This window comes from Rhincodon typus, chromosome 6 (assembly GCF_021869965.1).
Source record: "Rhincodon typus isolate 14 chromosome 6, sRhiTyp1.1, whole genome shotgun sequence".
In the NCBI taxonomy this organism is placed as follows: domain Eukaryota; kingdom Metazoa; phylum Chordata; class Chondrichthyes; order Orectolobiformes; family Rhincodontidae; genus Rhincodon; species Rhincodon typus.
In genome coordinates, this window is record NC_063337.1 from 20,142,881 (window position 1) to 20,161,089 (window position 18,209).

The 18,209-nt window shown below is 39.1% G+C and overlaps 1 protein-coding gene across 3 annotated transcripts in view; it reads right to left on the minus strand.

Annotated features, from left to right (window-relative positions):
* Nucleotides 1-3,169: 3,169 nt before the first annotated feature.
* Nucleotides 3,170-18,209, minus strand: part of LOC109910634 (proteasomal ATPase-associated factor 1) — a 92,939-nt gene continuing 77,899 nt past the window's right edge. For all 3 annotated transcript variants that reach the window (XM_020509853.2, XM_048597629.1, XM_048597630.1), the window contains exons 9-12: nucleotides 13,581-13,696; nucleotides 7,394-7,476; nucleotides 5,771-5,853; nucleotides 3,170-5,178 (exon numbers count right to left, since the gene is read on the minus strand). In XM_020509853.2, coding sequence (XP_020365442.2) covers nucleotides 5,101-5,178; nucleotides 5,771-5,853; nucleotides 7,394-7,476; nucleotides 13,581-13,696 — 360 coding nt within the window. In that variant the 3' untranslated portion in view covers nucleotides 3,170-5,100. The remainder of the gene's footprint in view (nucleotides 5,179-5,770; nucleotides 5,854-7,393; nucleotides 7,477-13,580; nucleotides 13,697-18,209) is intronic.

The following is an 18,209-nucleotide window of genomic DNA, read 5'->3' on the forward strand; positions in this document are numbered from 1 at the left end:
TACAATGTAAATAAATGTGAAGTCATACATTTTGGTAGGAGTAATAGTAAAAAGGATTATTACTTGAATGGTAAAAAGTTGCAGCATACTGCTATGCAGAGGGACCTGGGTGTCCTTGTGCATGAATCACAGAAGGTAGGTCTGCAGGTACAACAAGTAATTAGGAAGGCAAATGGAATTTTGTCCTTCATTGCTAAAGGGATTGAAATAAAAAGCAGAGAGGTTATGTTGCAGCTGTACAAGGTGCTGGTGAGGCCACACCTGGAGTACTGTGTGCAGTTTTGGTCTCCTTACTTGAGAAAGGATGTATTGGCACTGAAGGGGTGCAAAGGAGGTTCACTAGGTTGATTCCGGAGTTGAGGGGGTTGGCTTATGAGGAGAGACTGAGTAGATTGGGATTATATTCATTGGAATTCAGAAGATTGAGGGGGGATCTTATAGAAACATATAAAATTATGAAGGGAATAGATAAGTTAGAAGTAGAAAGGATGTTTCCACTGGCAGGTGAAGCTAGGACAAGAGGGCATAGCCTCAAGATTAGAGGGAGCAGATTTAGGACTGAACTGAGAAGGAATTTCTTCACCCAGAGGGTTGTTAATCCATGGAATTCCTTGCCCAGTGAAGTAGTTGATGCTACTTCAGTAATGTTTTTTTAAAAAAAAGGTAGATTTTTTTTGAACAATAAAGGAATTAAGGGATATGGTGAGAATGCGGGTAAGTGGATCTGAGTCCACGAAAAGATCAGCCATGATCTTATTGAATGGCGGAGCAGGCTCGAAGGGCCAGACGGCCTACTCCTGCTCCTAGTTCTTATGTTCTTATGTATAATCAGCAAAACACTCTGGCTCTAATACTTCTTTTAGTTGGTCTCACAATATTGCTTGTATCATACAGTTAAAAGTTATGCTATCAAGGTCACTATGACTTTGGCCTTAAATAAAGGATCTGTTATTTTAGGGTATACAATGTAATTTTCAATATAACACATTGATAAAAAGACATATTGTAAGTCCGGAGGTATATTGCATCCAATTCACTACATAGAAAAAATGAAGTTTTAGTTCACTGGAGGCATAGGTCAACTTACAAAAGCAGCATTTTTGCCACAAGTCTAATGCGGTGTACAGAACTACTTCAAATTGTAACAAGTACTCAATATTTTGCTTTTTCATCCCCCAACAAAATTTTCTTTTCTTGCTTAATGCAGTATTTTCCTCTGTCTTTGAACAAGTGATTCATTTCCATGTCTAACATCTAGGAAATGTACATGTTCTACTTGAGATCAATTATCAGGATGATGCTGAATTATAGGCTCTATTAAAGTTGAGTCATTTGGGGTTCAGGTGGCTCCTGCATATCAGAGACACCACTACAACAGGCTGGAGATCAAAATGGTGAATTTTCAGTGAGGTTATTAATTTGATTTATTTTAAAATATTGTCATGGAATATTTTGACAGCTGTATTTTTGTTTACATGACAATGGCTATTTTACACATTCTTTGCAAAATATATATGTCATAAAGAATCTGATTTGGGAATAAAGTAATATAGCACAGAAAGTATGCAATGTCCATATTACAGATGGGCAACTGCTACAGTAGAAATGCATTTGATTATCAACCGATGAAATTATCCAATCAGCAAAAGTAAACTGTCCTTTGACCTTATGGTCTGGAATCTAATCATAACCTTTTTATTTCTAATCATATTCTGTTTTAAAGATTTAAATTCATTGGTCACACTAGAATTGTAAGTGTACTATTCTTGACACCTTGCCTTCAAAAAGATATTAAGAATGAACCAGGGAAGAGCAGGATGAATGATTTCAACATTCAAGAAAACTAACAATTTGGACCTACTTCTAATAAAGAAAAGGTGAATAATCCAGGTTTTCAAAACTGTGAAACACAGTTTTAGTCTATTCCATAAACAACAACTGCTAAATAATATTAACTTGAGGTCAAACTGTGAAACTCACTCACCAATTCTCAACTTTCATTGGATAATTCAGAAAGAAAGGATGAGAACTCGTTCCTAGCTACATCAACAGAACGGAGGTTGAGAGAGTGAACAGCATCAAATTCTTTGGAGTGATGACAACCGACGACCTGTCCTGGACTTCCCACGTAAATGCGACAGTCAAGAAGCCCTCTATTTACACGGCCTGGTACCATGGAAAGGTGGCCAACATAAAAGACCTCCTACAACCTCTTTCGTCAGGCAGAAGATACAGAAGCCTGAACGCAAACATGAGCAGATTCAGGAACAGCTTCTTTCTTGCCATTATCAGACTGTTGAATAGACTTTAGCCTCAAATAATGTAACCTGCAATGTAACCTGAATGCCTCCAAGTCTTTTTGATCCGTACATCCTTTGCTTGCTGTGATCTGCCTGTACTGCTCGTAAACAAAGCTTTTCACTGTATTTCAGTACACATAACAATAAAATCAAATCAAACAATTCTGGAGTTACTACTGATCAGAAACTGAACAGGACTAGCCATACTGTAGCTACAGGAGCAGGTCCAGAGATAACAAATTCTGCAGCAAGGAACTCACCTCTTGATTCCACAAAGCCTGTTTAGCATCTACAAGGCAAAGATCAGAAGTGTGATGGAACAGTCTGCACTTGCCTGGATGAGTACAGCTCCAATAACACTCAAGAAATTTGATTCCATCTAGGTCAAAGCAGTTTGATTGGGCACCACATCCACAAACATTCAGTCCCTCCACCATTGACACAGGTCATCTACAAGCTGCACTGCAGAACTTCACAAAGGATCCTTAAACAGCCCCTTGCAAATCTGCAACCACTACCAACTTGGACAATGGCAGCAGATACATGGGAACAGCATAACCTGCAAGTTTACACCAAACAACTCACCATCCTGACTTGGAAATATATTATTGCTCCTTCAGTTCTGTTGAGTCAAAATCTTTCCTAACAGCATTGAGGTTGTAGCTACACCAAATGGATTGCAGCAGTTCCACAAGGCAGCTCACCATCACCTTTTCAAGGGCAACAACAGATGGGCAATAAATGCTGGCCCTGCAAGGGAAATCCACATCCCATGAAAGAATAAAAAAAACCTACAATAATGTAAGTACAACAAAAGAACAAGTGGTGAACCATATTGTTTGAGGTCACCTCAGAAGTCAACACGGATAAAAGGTGCAAATATATTTATTTAGTCACATCTAGCAGAAAGGGATTTTGTAAAAGGTTCAATAGAATTATTACTTGCAGTAGGTAGTTATTTGGCACATAGAACAACCTTTGTTCTGTGTTATTTAGTCCACATATTTAGACTCGTGTAACAGAAGCTTCTGTTGCTTGCAAGTCGAACCTACATAGATGCCCATCAAGAAAAGGATGTTAAATTTCACATTAAATTTCCAGCCATGGCAAGCAGATTTGACAACTTCTTGATGATCAACAAATTATTAATGAAAGGAAGGCATAATTACAAAAGAAAAATTGTTAAAAACTGAGGAACACATCTTACCACATTCTGAGCCAACATAGCGTTGCAACATGACTATAAGTATTACATTTTTTTAGAAACAGTCAAAACACAACTGCAGAACAACCTTTATTCTTTGTGTAATGACAGCTCAATTCTGTGTACTAAGCTCTATTATTTCCACAGACAATTTAAAAGAATGGAGAACACGGTGTAATTTTTAACCACCAAAGAGCAGAATACTATGATTGCTAGAAGTCTGGAATAAAAACACAAAATACTGGGAATACACAGCAGGGCAGGCAGCATCTATGGAGAGTGAAACACTGAATATTTCAGGGAAAGTTAGAGATTTAGTATGTTTTGAGCAAGCAGCAGCTGGGACAAAAAGAAAAATGTCTGTGATACAGTGGAAGATTGGAGAAACAGAATGACAGAAGAGTTAGTTTTACAGGGTCAAACGGAAAACAGTGATCGAGAAAGAAAATTAACCCAAGGTGGGCCAACAGCAGTCTGAAAGCAAGAATAAAAGTAAAATCAAAACATACATCAAAAGGGAATAAAATAGGTTGGGAATAATGGGGTGCTCCCATCGTTCACTCTTCAAACCATCTTGTCCCATTCCCATTGCACTGATCCCTGCAAACACAGGAGATGTAACATTTTTACTCCTCCTCTTCTCACCAAAGGCCCAAACACTTCTCCCAGGTGAAGTAATGATTTACATGCTCTATTAATTTAGTCTGTAATCACTACTCACAGTGTGGTCTTCTCTAAACTGGGGAGATCAAACACACACTGGATGATTAGTTTGTGGAACATCTATGACCAGTCCACAAGCATAACCCTGAACTTCACATAGCCTGTCATTTTAATTCTCTACCTTGCTCTCACAATGACATGTCTGCCCTTTGACTGCTGCACTGTTCTAGTGAAGCTCAACGTAAGCTTGAAGAATAGCGCCTAATCTTTTGAAGAGGCACTTTACAGCCTTCTGGACTTGACACTGACTTCAACAATTTCAGACTATAAACTCTGTCCTCTGATTTAGTTTACTTTTCTTTACATGTTTTGGCTTCCCTCTTATTTTCATATTCAGAAATAGCACATTTGCTACAGGCACATTTTTCATTTTTTTCTTGCCCCATCACCATTCCGTTAGACTTGCAGGGCCAAACTTGCTTGTCTTCTACCCTTTCACAGGTGTTGCTTTCATGTTGTCTCACCCACATCTTGCTTAAAACGCACTGACATCTCTTATTTTTCATAGTTATGTTGAATGGTCATTCACTTGAAGTCTTAACTTTATTTCTTTCTACACAAATGATACCCGACCTGAGTAGTTCCAGCATGTTGCGACTGTTTTACTATCCTGTATATAAAAATATTCATAATGACTGACATAACGTAATTACTACAAAGCAGCACCTCATTTAACAACTTTTGTGCAATTCATCCCCTTGTATTAGACTCATTAGCATGTACAAATTGGACTATAATTCCCAGCACCTGCATGTTGGCCAGCAGTTCAAAGACTCAAATGCTATTGTTTTGCACTTTTAACAATGGTATTTGAAAGGTTAAAGTTCCAGTTTTTTATCTGAAGAGCCCTCCCTGTGAACAATGTGATAGAGTTCAGAAATTCAGCAGTTGGTACTTCCTCACAATGCTATCCCTGGAGCAAGTGTAGGCAAACTTCTCCCACAGAACTACCTGAAATACAAGAATGTTTAGAAAGACACATATATTAAACAATGTATGGACATTTGTCAAAAGGTACTGGTGCAGGAGGCATCCCTGAAGTGGTGATTCTCATAATTGGTAACAAGAACAAAATCAGAATATGTAGGTACTAAGATATTAGATACATTCTAATAAAACCTTTAAGTTGCACAACAATGATTCCAGAGTTAGCTGAAAATTTCAACTCAAAAATGATGATTTTGGTATCCAATTCATCAGAAACTAAAAACAGACAGAAAATACAATCCTAAATTCATAGCTCATCACCCCAAGGACTAAATGAAAGTCTAAACCACGCACTGTATTTTGCATTAAACGCTTTACAAAGTTAAATTCTGTACTTTCAGAAGTTGAGGAGGATTGCCACATTTAATACTGGACACAAAGTGATGTATTTAATACATTATTGACAATATAGAGATTTGAATTTCCAAATCATTCATAGTCAAAAGCTAAAAACCCTAACTGACAGAGAACTTAGACTACCAAATTTTTTTTAATGCCATACTTGAGACAACCAAACAGGACTGATAGAAATATGAACCATCATTGTTTTGCTTACCTTGTAAATGGGGTCACAGTCAGGCCCTGTAAATTCAATTACATAATCCTGATCCTGTTGAACAATGTAACAACTTCCATCACCTGAAACAATAAGATCCAAAATACGACAGCTTTGAAGGTTTGGCTGCTGGTTGGATAATTTCTAATCACCTTTTCAGCGTTATGACACACCCGTGCAGTAGGTGGGATTTGAACCTTGGACCTCCTGGAGGTTTAGCTACTTTGACTATGCTCCAATAAACAAGCCACATTATTACATATTTAATATACATTAACTTCCAGTTGGCATGAAAACTTTTTTTAAAGTTTACTCTCACTCCTCACCCACTACTTCCGAAGGTGCTAATGTCGAGGTATAGCATCATTGTTTATGCACAAGCATGGCCACCACATGTCAGCAAGGAACAAATGGAAGGCTATTACATGAGTACAAGCCTATTCTTGTTCCCATAAGAAAACCAGCTATCAAGGGTCAACATGTGATCAGAAATATGATGTCTGAGTGATGACCTTTTGTATTTTTGTTTCCATAGTCACCTTCATGCATTCCTAAATAGTTGAATGCTTGACTTTGATCTGAAAGGTCTCTTAGCTCTCTCTAGTCAACATACGTACTTTCTTGGGATGATTTTGGTTAGTTTTCAGCTGAGCTACTCAACTGTTCCAAAGCATCAGACCTGCAGCAATGAAGCAAGCAGTCATCAAAGTCAAACTCTGTCTCTTGTCTGTCACAGATCAAGGATGGGAAGGAATTGGGTCATGGAGGGACATGAAAGCAAGGATGAGTTTTATTTTATAAATGTTTGACTGGGATCCAAGGTGAATCAGGGAGAATGGGGGCAATAGGTGAATGAGACTTGACACAAGTAAGGCAGTCGAGTTTTGGATAACTTCAAGTTTCCAAAGGACAAATTGCGAAAGGCCAGCCAGGGGAGAAAGAAACATTGTGAAAGCTTGAGCAGTAAATAACTGGATGTCTAATATCATTTCCAGAATGGTCATTGGCTCACAACTACCTTAGGTTAGAGTAAGTTTCTAAACAGTTGAAAGCAATCAAGTACTTTGATTGGAGTGGAGGGTGGGACGGTTGAATAGAGGTGAAGAAAAGTGAACCACTAAAAAAGTTGAGAGATAATGTAGATGGAGATGAATCAAATTATTATATTCTGGATAGAAACAAAAACAAAATTGCTGGAAAAGCTCAGCAGGTCTGGCAGCATCTGTGAAGGAAAAAACAGAGTTAATGTTTCGGGTCCGGTGACCCTTCCTCAGAACTGACCCGAAACGTTAACTCTGTTTTTTCCTTCACAGATGCTGCCAGACCTGCTGAGCTTTTCCCGCAATTTTGTTTTTGTTCCTGTTCCTGATTTTCAGCATCTGCAGTTCTTTTGGTTTATATTCTGGATAGGTTTGGAATAGATTTCCATACCTAAAGCCTTTTTGTTTGTTAGAGACAAAATGTCTTACTTATTTCCAGTACATTGTTGAGATTGTTTTTCAACATTTAACTCTAATATTTGTAATATGATCACATTTCTTAATATGGAGCTTTTTTTTTCCTGTATTGTCTTTTAGCACATGCAATGAACTCATGGAAATGAAGAAACAAATGCTATCTTACCATGGCTAGCTACAAAGCCTTCTCTACAGGGCAACAAGGAAAGCGCTGGGGATCCCGATCGATGGATAAGCTGTAAAGGAGTTCTGCAAAGGTAAAAACAAATTGAGCTATTTCTACCTTTGTAAAATATAAACGCACACTCCAGGAGATTGCGGCACAGAGGCTTTTCCAGTAAGCACTATTTTCTGTCGAATGTACAGATACGAAATTCAACTCTAAACCAATCAACTCCCCTTGGGAATACAGGAAATAGGAGCAGATGACCATTCGACCCAAGTCTGCTTTTGCGATTTAAATAGATCATGGCTGATCACCTACTTCTATACCATTTTCCAGTGGTATGCCCATATTCCTATCCAGAAACCTATCATTTTTTTGTCTTGAACATGCTAACTGATTGAGCTTCTGCCGCTCTTTGGGATAGAGAATTCCAAAGATGCACCACCTTCAGTAAATAAATGCCTCCTCATCTCAGTCTTAAATGGTCTGCCCCTTGCTCCGAGATGGTGTACCTTGATGCTACAGTCACTAAGTGGGGAAAAACCATACGCACTCAGTCACATCTTTGTAAAAATTTTGTAAGTTTCAATAAGGTGATCCAATTCTTTTAAACTCCTCAGAATACAAGCTCAGTTTACTCAAACTAGCCTCATAAAACAATCCCACAATTCCATGATTAATCTGGTGAACCTCACTGCACTCATTCTACGGCAAATACATCCTTCCTTAGATGAACTGTATACAATACTCTAGTTGCAGTCTCACCAAGGCTCTATGTAATTGCAGAAAGCCATCTTTACTCTTGTGCTCAAATCCCCTTGCGATAAAGGCCAATGTACCATGTGCTTTTCTATTTACTTGCTGCAGTTGTGACTCATGAAGGAGAATACCAACATTTCCCAGCCTCTCAACATGAAGAAATACTCCGTCTTTGTTATTTCTACCGAAGTAACTAACTTAACACTTATTCCATCTGCCATGTTTCTGCCCATTCACACCTAGTTTTCTCTCATCAGCAAATTTGGAAATATTATATTTGGTCCCCTGATTCAAATCATTTAAGCAGATGGTGAACAGCTTTGACTCAAGCACAGATCCTTGTGATACCCCACCCGCCTGTCATCCTGCAATTGATCCATTTATTCCAACATTCTGCTTTATATCTGTTAACCAATTCTCAATCCCAATTAGTATATTATCCCCAAACCTTTGGAAAATCCATATTCTCCACATCCACTGGTTCTCTTACCTATTCTACTCGTAACATACCCAAAAAACTTTCCAACAGATTTGTCAAGCACAACTTCTCTTTCAAAAATCCACATTGAATCTACACGACTATATAATTATTTCCTAAATGTCAAGTTAGCATATTCTTTCCAACACATTCTAATAGTTTTCTGACTACTCATGTTGAACTAACAGGTCTACAGTTCTCAGTTTTCTCTGTCCCTCCATTCTTAAACATTGGAGTAATATTTACTACTGACAGTCTGCAGGAGCCTTTCTAGAATCGACAGAATTTTGAAAGACAGTTACCAATGCATCCACTATCCCTGTAGCACAATCCTTTGGGATACAACTAATCTGGTCCAGGGAATTTATCAGTCTGCACTCCAATTAATTTTTCAAGTACTACCACTTTGTTAATAATAATTTCTTTCAGTTCCTCATTTTCGTAAGTCTCTTAGTTCCCTAGCATTTTTGGGAGTTTTTTTAATTCATTAAGGGGATGAGGGCATTGTTGGATAGGCCAGCATTTATTGTCCATCCCTGATTGCCGAGAGGGTAGTGAAGAGGAGGGTAGTGAAGAGGCAACCACATTGTTGTGGGTATGGAGTCACATGTCGGCCAGACAAGGTATGGACAGCAGAGATAGTAGGTACTGCAGATGCTGGAGAATCCGAGACAACAAGGTGCAGAGCTGGATGAAGGGTCTAGGCCCAAAACATCAGCCTTTCTGCTCCTATGATGCTGCTTGGCCTGCTGTGTTCATCCAGCGCTGCACCTTGTTGTCAAGGTATGGACAGCAGTTTCCTTCCTAAAGGACATTAGTGAACCAGACGGGTTTTTACAACAATCAAAAACTGACTCATCATTAGACTCTTAATTCCAGACTTTTTTAGGAGGCGGCAATGGCCTAGTGGTATTATTGCTGGACTGTTAATCCAGATACCCAGGTTCGAATCCTGCCTCAGCAGATGGTGGAATTTGAATTCGATAAAAATATTTGGAATTAAGAATCTAATGATGACCATGAATCCATTGTTGATTTTCAGAAAAACCCATCTGGTTCACTAATGTCCTTTAGGGAAGGAAACTGCCATCCTTACCCGGTCTGGCCTACATGTGACTCTAGGCCCACAGCAATGTGGCTGACTCGTAATTAGGGGTGGGCAATAAATGCTGCCTAGTCAGCAACGCCTTTATCCTGTGAATGAATAAAGAAAAAAATTTTTTTTTGATTCAAATTCCAGCATCTGCCTTGGTGGGATTTGCACCTGGGTCCCCAGAACATTATCTGGGTCTCTGGATTAACAATTCAGCAGTAATACCACTAGACCATTGCCTCCCCAATTTTTTGCACCTTCTTCCATGAAAGTAGATACAAAGCAATTGTTTAATATTTTTCACCATTCTTCTACTTTCCATTGTAAATGCTCCTGTCTCCAATTGTAATTCATCATCATCCTCATGGCTAATCTTAGAATCCCTACAGGTAGAAAAAAGGCCATTTGGCCCATCAAGCATGCACCGACCCACCAAAGAGCGTCCCACCCAGATCCAAACCACCCCCCAACCCATCCCTGCATGGGGCTTTTAACCATAGCTAACCCACCAAACCTGCACATTACAGGGCAATTTTTAATACAGCCAATCCACCAAACCTGCACATCTATGGACTTTGGGAGGAAATTGAAACACCCGGAAGAAACTGACGCAGACACAGTGAGAACGTGAAAACTCCACATAGACAGTCGCCCACGGCTGGAATCGAACCCGGGTTCCCTGACACTGAGAGGCAGCAGTGCTAACCATTGTGCCACCATACTGCCCACATCTTTTCCTTTTAATATATGTAAAGAAACTTTCACAATCAGCTTTTACATTGCTCGCTAGCCTGTATTTCATATTCTCTTTCCCCTTTATCAGTTTCTCAGTCATCTTTTGTTGGGATTCTAAATTAGTCCCAATCCTCAAGCTTACCAATTTTTCTGGCATGCTTAAAAGACCCTTCCTTTGATCTATTACAACCTTTAATTTCTTTTGTTAGCCAAGGCTGAATCTCCTTTACTGTTGGGTTTCTGCATCTTAGTAGAGTACATATTTGTTTTGGACCACAGAATACCTTAAATGCTAGTCATTACCCGTCTATTGTCAAATCCCTTCCTGCATTTTTCCAATCCACCATAACCAAAGTGCCCCCTATAAACTTTCCAATTTCTCTAGATGAGATTTAGGATCCTAATTTCGAAATGAATTATATCATTTTTAAACTAAAAGGAAAATTGTGTGACATTACAGTCACTGTTCCTCAAAGATTGCTACACAGCATGGTTATTATTTAGCTCTTTCTCATTACATACCATTAAAGCTAAAATAGCTTGCATCCTAACTGATTCCACAATCTAGTGCTTTAGAAATCCATCTCATACACATACTAGGTATTTACTTTTCAGAGCGTTAGTGTTGATTAAATTTATCCAGTCTATATATAATTATTATTATATTACCCATATTACATAATTGTGTCCAACATTACCCCTGCAGTTTGGTGACCGATAAACAACTTCCGCCAATGTTTGTTACCCTTTGCTGCTATTTAGCTCCATCCAAACTGATTCTAAATCTTGACCCATTGCTCCAAGATCCTTTCTCACTAATTGAGGACTTCATCCCTTATAAACAAAGCTATCTTCTCAGCCCCTCACCCAATCCTTTCCATCCTAAATAACTATTATCTGTAAATCAATTCCCAGTCCCAGTCTCTATTTAACCATGTCCGAATAATGGTAATTAAATCATATCAATTTACCTCATTTGCACCTTAAAATCATATACCTTATTGTTAATGCTGCACACATTCAAACAGAGTGGCTTTAACTTTGTTTTTTTATTATTTTATTCTGCATTCTGGCTGTATTTGATGTTTGCCTTCCTTTCATCTAACATTGTTACAAATTTTCTACCTTTTGTCACCAGTTCTGCTTCCCCCAAACTGAACTCCCTCTAAAGGTTCTTATCCCCGCCAACCTAGATTAACTCCTCCCCAACAGCACTCGCAAATCCTCTCTGACAACAATAGATGGTTCTGTTCCCTCACAAACTGTTCCACTACCCATAAAAAGTGGGAGTTAGCTTCCTTAAAAAAAAACTCACTCAGCATTCACCCAATCGCCAACTGCCCTTCCCTTTCCAAGACCCTCTTCCCAGCACCATATCTACCTCACAGAACCCTGAACTTCACAAAATGGCCTTCACCCTTTTCAACACCACAACAGTTTTAACCAAATGACATGAATGACTTCTCCAACCATGATTCGTAACTTTATTCCTCTTCTTTGCAGTATCGATTACAGTTGATGACTTCATCCTCGCGCAATCTTTCTGCTGTCCAGCTCCATGGACCTGCCCTTACATGATTTAATTCCCACCCATTTGAGAACAACCCCAGCTGTTTTGCTCTCCTTCACATAATATCTAAGAATCTATCCTCTCTGCTCTCTTCTTCATCTGCGCGTTGCTCTGCAGCAGCAACGTCAGCAACATGCAGTCAGTATTCATGTGTATGCCGATAACATACTAACTGTCTGTAATCTCCGACCTCCCAAAGATCCAATCTATTACAATGTTCTCCAGCTCAGTATCTGCAACAGAGCCTTAGACCTTGGTTCCCACAACCGGAAATGTTTGCATTCTATTCAACTCTAGGCTAACTTCAAAGACCACTTACTTCCATTTATTCATAAACCATATCTTCAAGCCCTCTGCTGTGCAGATCCTACTTAATGCCTTTTTCACTTGACTTATGTTGCAGACATTCTGATCAACATTCACTTAATTATCCTTGCTTATGTATCATGGCCCCCGTGTCTCCAACACTGTCCATTTGAAATTCTGATCTTTGCCCAAAAATCTCTCTTATGGTCACCCTATCACCTCCCACATGTCTCCACCATTATTTAAAAATAGATCCCACAATTAGTAGCACAGCATTCAGTGGCTTCAATGCCACTCTTTAGAACTCCCTAGCTGAACCTCTCCATTCTCTTAAAGACTGTCATACATGCACCTGACCAAGCTGATCTGCCTTACTAAACTTTCTTCTTGCTTCTACTTAGAAATATTTTTGAGAGATAAGGATACTCTTTGCAGTTTAATAATAATCTGCAAAAAGATTTATGAATACATATGATATGCTGCTTAAATATTGTAATTTAAAATAAAAATCGAGACATGAAAATGGCACATTGAGATCATGTGATGTGGCATGTGACCAAGACATTTTCCAATGAATTATAGAATAGCTAAGGTATAGATGGAAAATATGAATTAAAACCTAATTTAAAATTTAATACTTCAAAGGAATTTTCTCCAATTCCCCATATGATTTACACTGGTTAAAAACCAAATTTGAAGATATTTGCTGAATTTAAGTGAAAGAACTAGCATTCTTTCCTTGAGTATTGCAAGTTTATATCAATTAGTTACAAAGTATCATTAAGTATCTACAACACAGAAACTAACCATTTGGTCCAACAGGCAAGTGTTTATGCTCCACTTAAATCTCCTCCCACCCTTCATCTAACAACAGCAAGTCTTGAGACCTTTTTCCTCTGGTGTTAATCTAGCTTCCCCTCAATTCAAGAATCAACTCATTTCAAATCATTCGCTTTGACAGCGAATTCCACTTTTTTCACCAACACCTTCTGTATTAACTACACCTCCAACCTGGTGTCATCCCGAAATCTGAAAATTGTAACCTCTGATTCCTAAATGCAAATCTTTTATGCAAATAGTGAAACATTGTCCCAGCACTGATCCATGTAGAACACCATTTTCTAGCATTTACTAATCCACGCTTTTAAAGGATTTTATAAAACTGGGACAATATAATCACAAAAAGAACTGAACATCCAAGCTAACCACCAAGTGGATTTAATGTATTACCACAAAGCATACTTACTTTGTGTTTCGAACATCCAGCTGATAAATGTTACCATCTTGTGTTCCTGCAAGGATATGAGTACTTGAAAGGAACGTACAACAGTTGAAAGCATCGGATCCCTCAAACATAAATATCTGAAAATTCACAACACAGAAATGTGTCAGATTTATCTGTTATTTTAGACTGAATATGATAGGGCTTTGAGGTATTTGATGCCATTTCTAGATTTAAACAGATATCAAGAGGAGGCATTATGATTACACTCCACCTGCCCCAAAAGCAAAGCTAATTCAACCTCAAAGGAATGACTCTGTGTAGATTTTTTTGTTGTATCAGTTCTTCTCTCCTTTTTCAAAAAAAAGTAATGTCATCATTTTTAATTCTTGTCACATTTCCTGACCAAAAGAACTGCTTAGAGACAAATGTAAGATTGCAGCTCAAGCTGCCTAGCATATTCAATTTCCCTTAAGAGAACTCATGACACAATCCACCAGATCAGACGATATTAAATCATAACTAAACTGGCATTAAGCATTCATATCTAAACACATGCATTATGGTGGTCTGTGATAATATTAAATATTAATGTAAATACAAAAATATTATAAGAAATACATTTCTACAAGTTTTTTTAATTGTAAATCAATGTGCAAAGCATAAATGTATCAAAACAGTTTCAGTACAGAACAATGGAGGAAAGGGGGCTTCATTCTTGCACTGAACTTGTCTGTCTGCATAGTACTTTGGTATTTATGTGTTAAGAGTTACATTTACTTGAGCTTTTTTTTGACTCCCTATCTCACTGAAATATTTGTGCTGTTTTCATAATATGGTTTACTTTTATGTGAACTATTATCCTTATATTGATTTCTGCTCAAAGAAACATAAAACAACACAACACAGAAGGAGGCCACTTGTGCTGGCTCTTATAATGGGCTATCCAAGTTGACCCATCTGCCTGGAGATAGCAAGAACTGCAGATGCTGGAGTTAGAGTCAACACAGTGTGGAGCTGGAGGAACACAGCAGGTCAGGCAGCAGAGGAGCAGAAAAGTCGACGTTTCGGGTTGGGACACTTCTTGAATTCTTTAGGGCGGCGCGGTGGCTCAGTGGTTAGCACTGCTGCCTCACAGCACCAGGGACCTGGGTTCGATTCCACCCTTGGGCAGCTGTCTGTGTGGAGTTTGCACATTCTCCTCGTGTCTGCATGGGTTTCCTCCGGGTGCTCCGGTATCCTCCCACAGTCCAAAGATGTGCAAGTTAGGTGGATTGGCAGAGCTAAATTACCCAAGTGTTCAGGGATGTGTAGATTAGGTGGGTTACAGGGGGATGGGTATGGGTGGGATGCTCTGAGGGTCACTGTGGACTCATAAGGCTGAGGGGCCAGTTTCCACATTGTAGGGATTCTATGATCTAATTCTGAAGAAGGGTCCCCACCCGAAACGTCCGCTTTCCTAATCCTCTGATGCCGCCTGACTTGCTGTGTTCCTCCAGCTCCACTGTGGTGACACTGACCCGTCTGCCTCCCCTTTTACCCAGTAGTCCTGAAAATGTGTCCCTAAAAGTATTTATCCAACTCCCTTGTGAAAATTATTAATGAATCACTTTCCACCTCCCTATCAGGCACCGCATTCCTGATTAAAACCTTGGTTTTAAAAAAAACTCTTCATCTCAATTCTATTAATTCTACCAATCTGTGTCTTCTGGATACAGATTCTTCTTATGGAAGAAGTTGCTCCTTATTTACTCTATCAAAATATTTCATAATTTTGAGAGCTTCTATCTAGTATTGAGCAATGAAAAAGGATGAATAAATAATCATGTTGTAAAGGAGCCTTTGGTAAGATGATCATAATATGATAGAATTTTGAGCAAATCACTTTCAAAATGTAACAATCAGAAACTACGATCTTAAATCTAATCAAAAGGAAACTATAAAGGTATGAGGGACAAATTGATTATGGTGAAATGGGTTGTCAGAGTTAGAATTATCCTTTAAGGCTCAAAAATGCTTTCTAATCAACATGTTCAGAAATCTTATTCCACATGTCTGGAGGGGGACTTGAACCAGTGTCTTCTAGTTTAGAGGTAGGGACACTAACACTGCATCACAAGAGAAGTAAGGCTCAAACAGAACAGCTCCAGAGTTGATTGAAAACAGGTGATGCTCATGGCCAAAGGCTGATGTGATGCTGAGGCAGTGTTCCTACCTTTGAGCCAGAAGACCCGGATTCAAGTTCCTCCCATCCTAGCGTTTTCTCATAACGCATGTGAACCAGTTGATTACAAAACATCCAGCTTACTTGCCCAAGGAGCATGTTATCAGGTTACATGAGGTGAGCTGGTAGTTGCTCCAAAGTGTAGCTTTTAGTGTTTCTTACGGCACAATGACAGTGACAGTAAGAGCTGCTGATGCTGGAGTCAGAGATAACACAGTGTGGAGCTGGAGGAATTTTCTGCAGATTTTCTGAAGAAGGGTCCCGACCCGAAGCATCGGCTTTCCTGCTCCTCTGTTGCTGCCTGGCCTGCTGTGTTCCTCCAGCTCCACAGTGACAGTGAACCTACCTCTGAGCGAGGAAGCCTGGGTTCAAGTTTCACCTGCTCCAGAAAGTTTAATAACATCCTTGAACAGGTTAATTTAGAAAAAAAGAGCTGACTTCTTTAACATAATTTTAATTTAGCTCATTCCCTTATAATTGTTATCATCGCACTGTCCGTAGTGAGTAGTGCTTGTTAATTGTTTGCTGAATTAATAACATGGTGAGTTGATAGTGGCAAAACAAAAATGCTCAGAAAAATGCAACAGCATCTCAGTCGGACAAAAACAGCCAAATTCTTTGGTTGCTCTTATAATGCAGTGGCAGTCACCATTCCTCTGGGAAAGGAGGCCAGGGTCCAAGTCTCATCTGCTCCAGAGTTGTGCAATAATATTTCTAAGCAGAAAGATTCGAAAATATTTAAACCAGAATATAGAGGATATCATAGTGCAGTGCTAGTATCCCTATCTCTAAGCCAGGAAATCCAGGCCACATTTGACTAGGTGTGGCATCAAGGAGCCTCAGCAAAATTGGAGTCAATGGGAATCAGAGGTAAAACACTTCAGTGCTTGGACTAAGGACATGCTTGTTGGAGATCAGTCAGCTGAGCTCCAGGACATCTCTGTAGGAGTTCCTCGGGGTATTGTCCTAGGCCCAATCATCTTCAACAGCTTCATCAATGACCTACCCTCCATCATAAGGCCAGAATTAGGAATGCTTGCTGATGACTGCACCATTCATGATTCCTTAGATATTGAAGCAGCCATGTCCAAATGCAGCAACCATCCTGCACAATATCCATGCTTGAGCTAAAAAGTGGCAAGTAACATTCACGCCACACAAATGCCAGGCAATGACCATCTTCAACAAGAGACAATCTAACCATTACCCCATGACATTCGATGGTGTCACCTCCACTGAATCCCCCAATTTCACCACCTTGGGCATTACCATTGAACAGAACCTTAACTGGACTAGCTATACTTTAACATGGATGATCTGGTGAAGTTTTCATTTAAAAAAATAGACTGAAGAGAAAAGGCTAGTGACCATAACTCTGAGCCAGGATTCTCGGGTTCAAATCCACCTGCTCCAGAGGTGCGTCATAGCATATTTGAAATCAAATATATCTGATAGGAAAAACAGAAATAACAATATTTCTTAAATGGCAAGGGACTGAAAAGCATTGAATTTCGAAAGGACCTGCGTGCCCTGGTTCATCAGTCACTGAAGATTAACATGCAGGTACAGCAAGCAATTAAGATGGCAAATGGTATATCAGCCTTTATTACAGCAGGATGAGAGTATAGGAATAAAGACATCTTACTGCAATTACACAGAGCCTTTTTTCAGACCATAATTCAGACCATATTTGAAGTACTGTCTGAAGTTTTGGTCTCATTGCCTACGGAAATATATGCTTGTCATAGAGGGAGTGCAACAAAGGTACACCAAACTATTTCCAGGATGGACAGATGTTCCTATGAAGAAAGATTAAGGAGACTGGGTCTTTATTCTTCAAGTTTAAAAGAACAAAACAAATATACAAAATTCAGGGTAGATGCAGGAAGGACGTTCCCCTAGCTGGGTATCTAGAATCAGGGAACAGAGTCTTAAAATATAGGTGTGCCATTTAGGATTGAGATAAGGTCATTGGTTGTTTAATCCTATGTTGAATCATTGAAATTTGCTACTTGAGAGCTGTGGAGACACAGTTGTTGGGTATGTTCAAGACTGAAATTGATAGATTTCTACAAATTAAAAATGTTGAGGGTTATGGGAATAGTGCAGAAAAATGGTGTCAACATAGATCAGCCATGATCTCACCAAATGGTAGAGCAGGCTCAAAGGGTTGAATGGCCAACTCCCATTAACTATCACTGCTCGAAGGAGAATAATTCTCCAGCTCCTCCAATCCCTCCTTGTAACTGAAGTTTTGCATTCCCTATCAACCCATGTCAACTCTGTACTGCTCTAAAGCTTTGATTTCTCTCCAAAAGTGCAATGCGAAAACTGACTATAATGCTCCAGCTGTGACCTAACCAGTGATTCATGAAGCAAACTTCCTTGCCTTTGTATTCATTGACTCTGTTTATAAAGACTTATTAGGT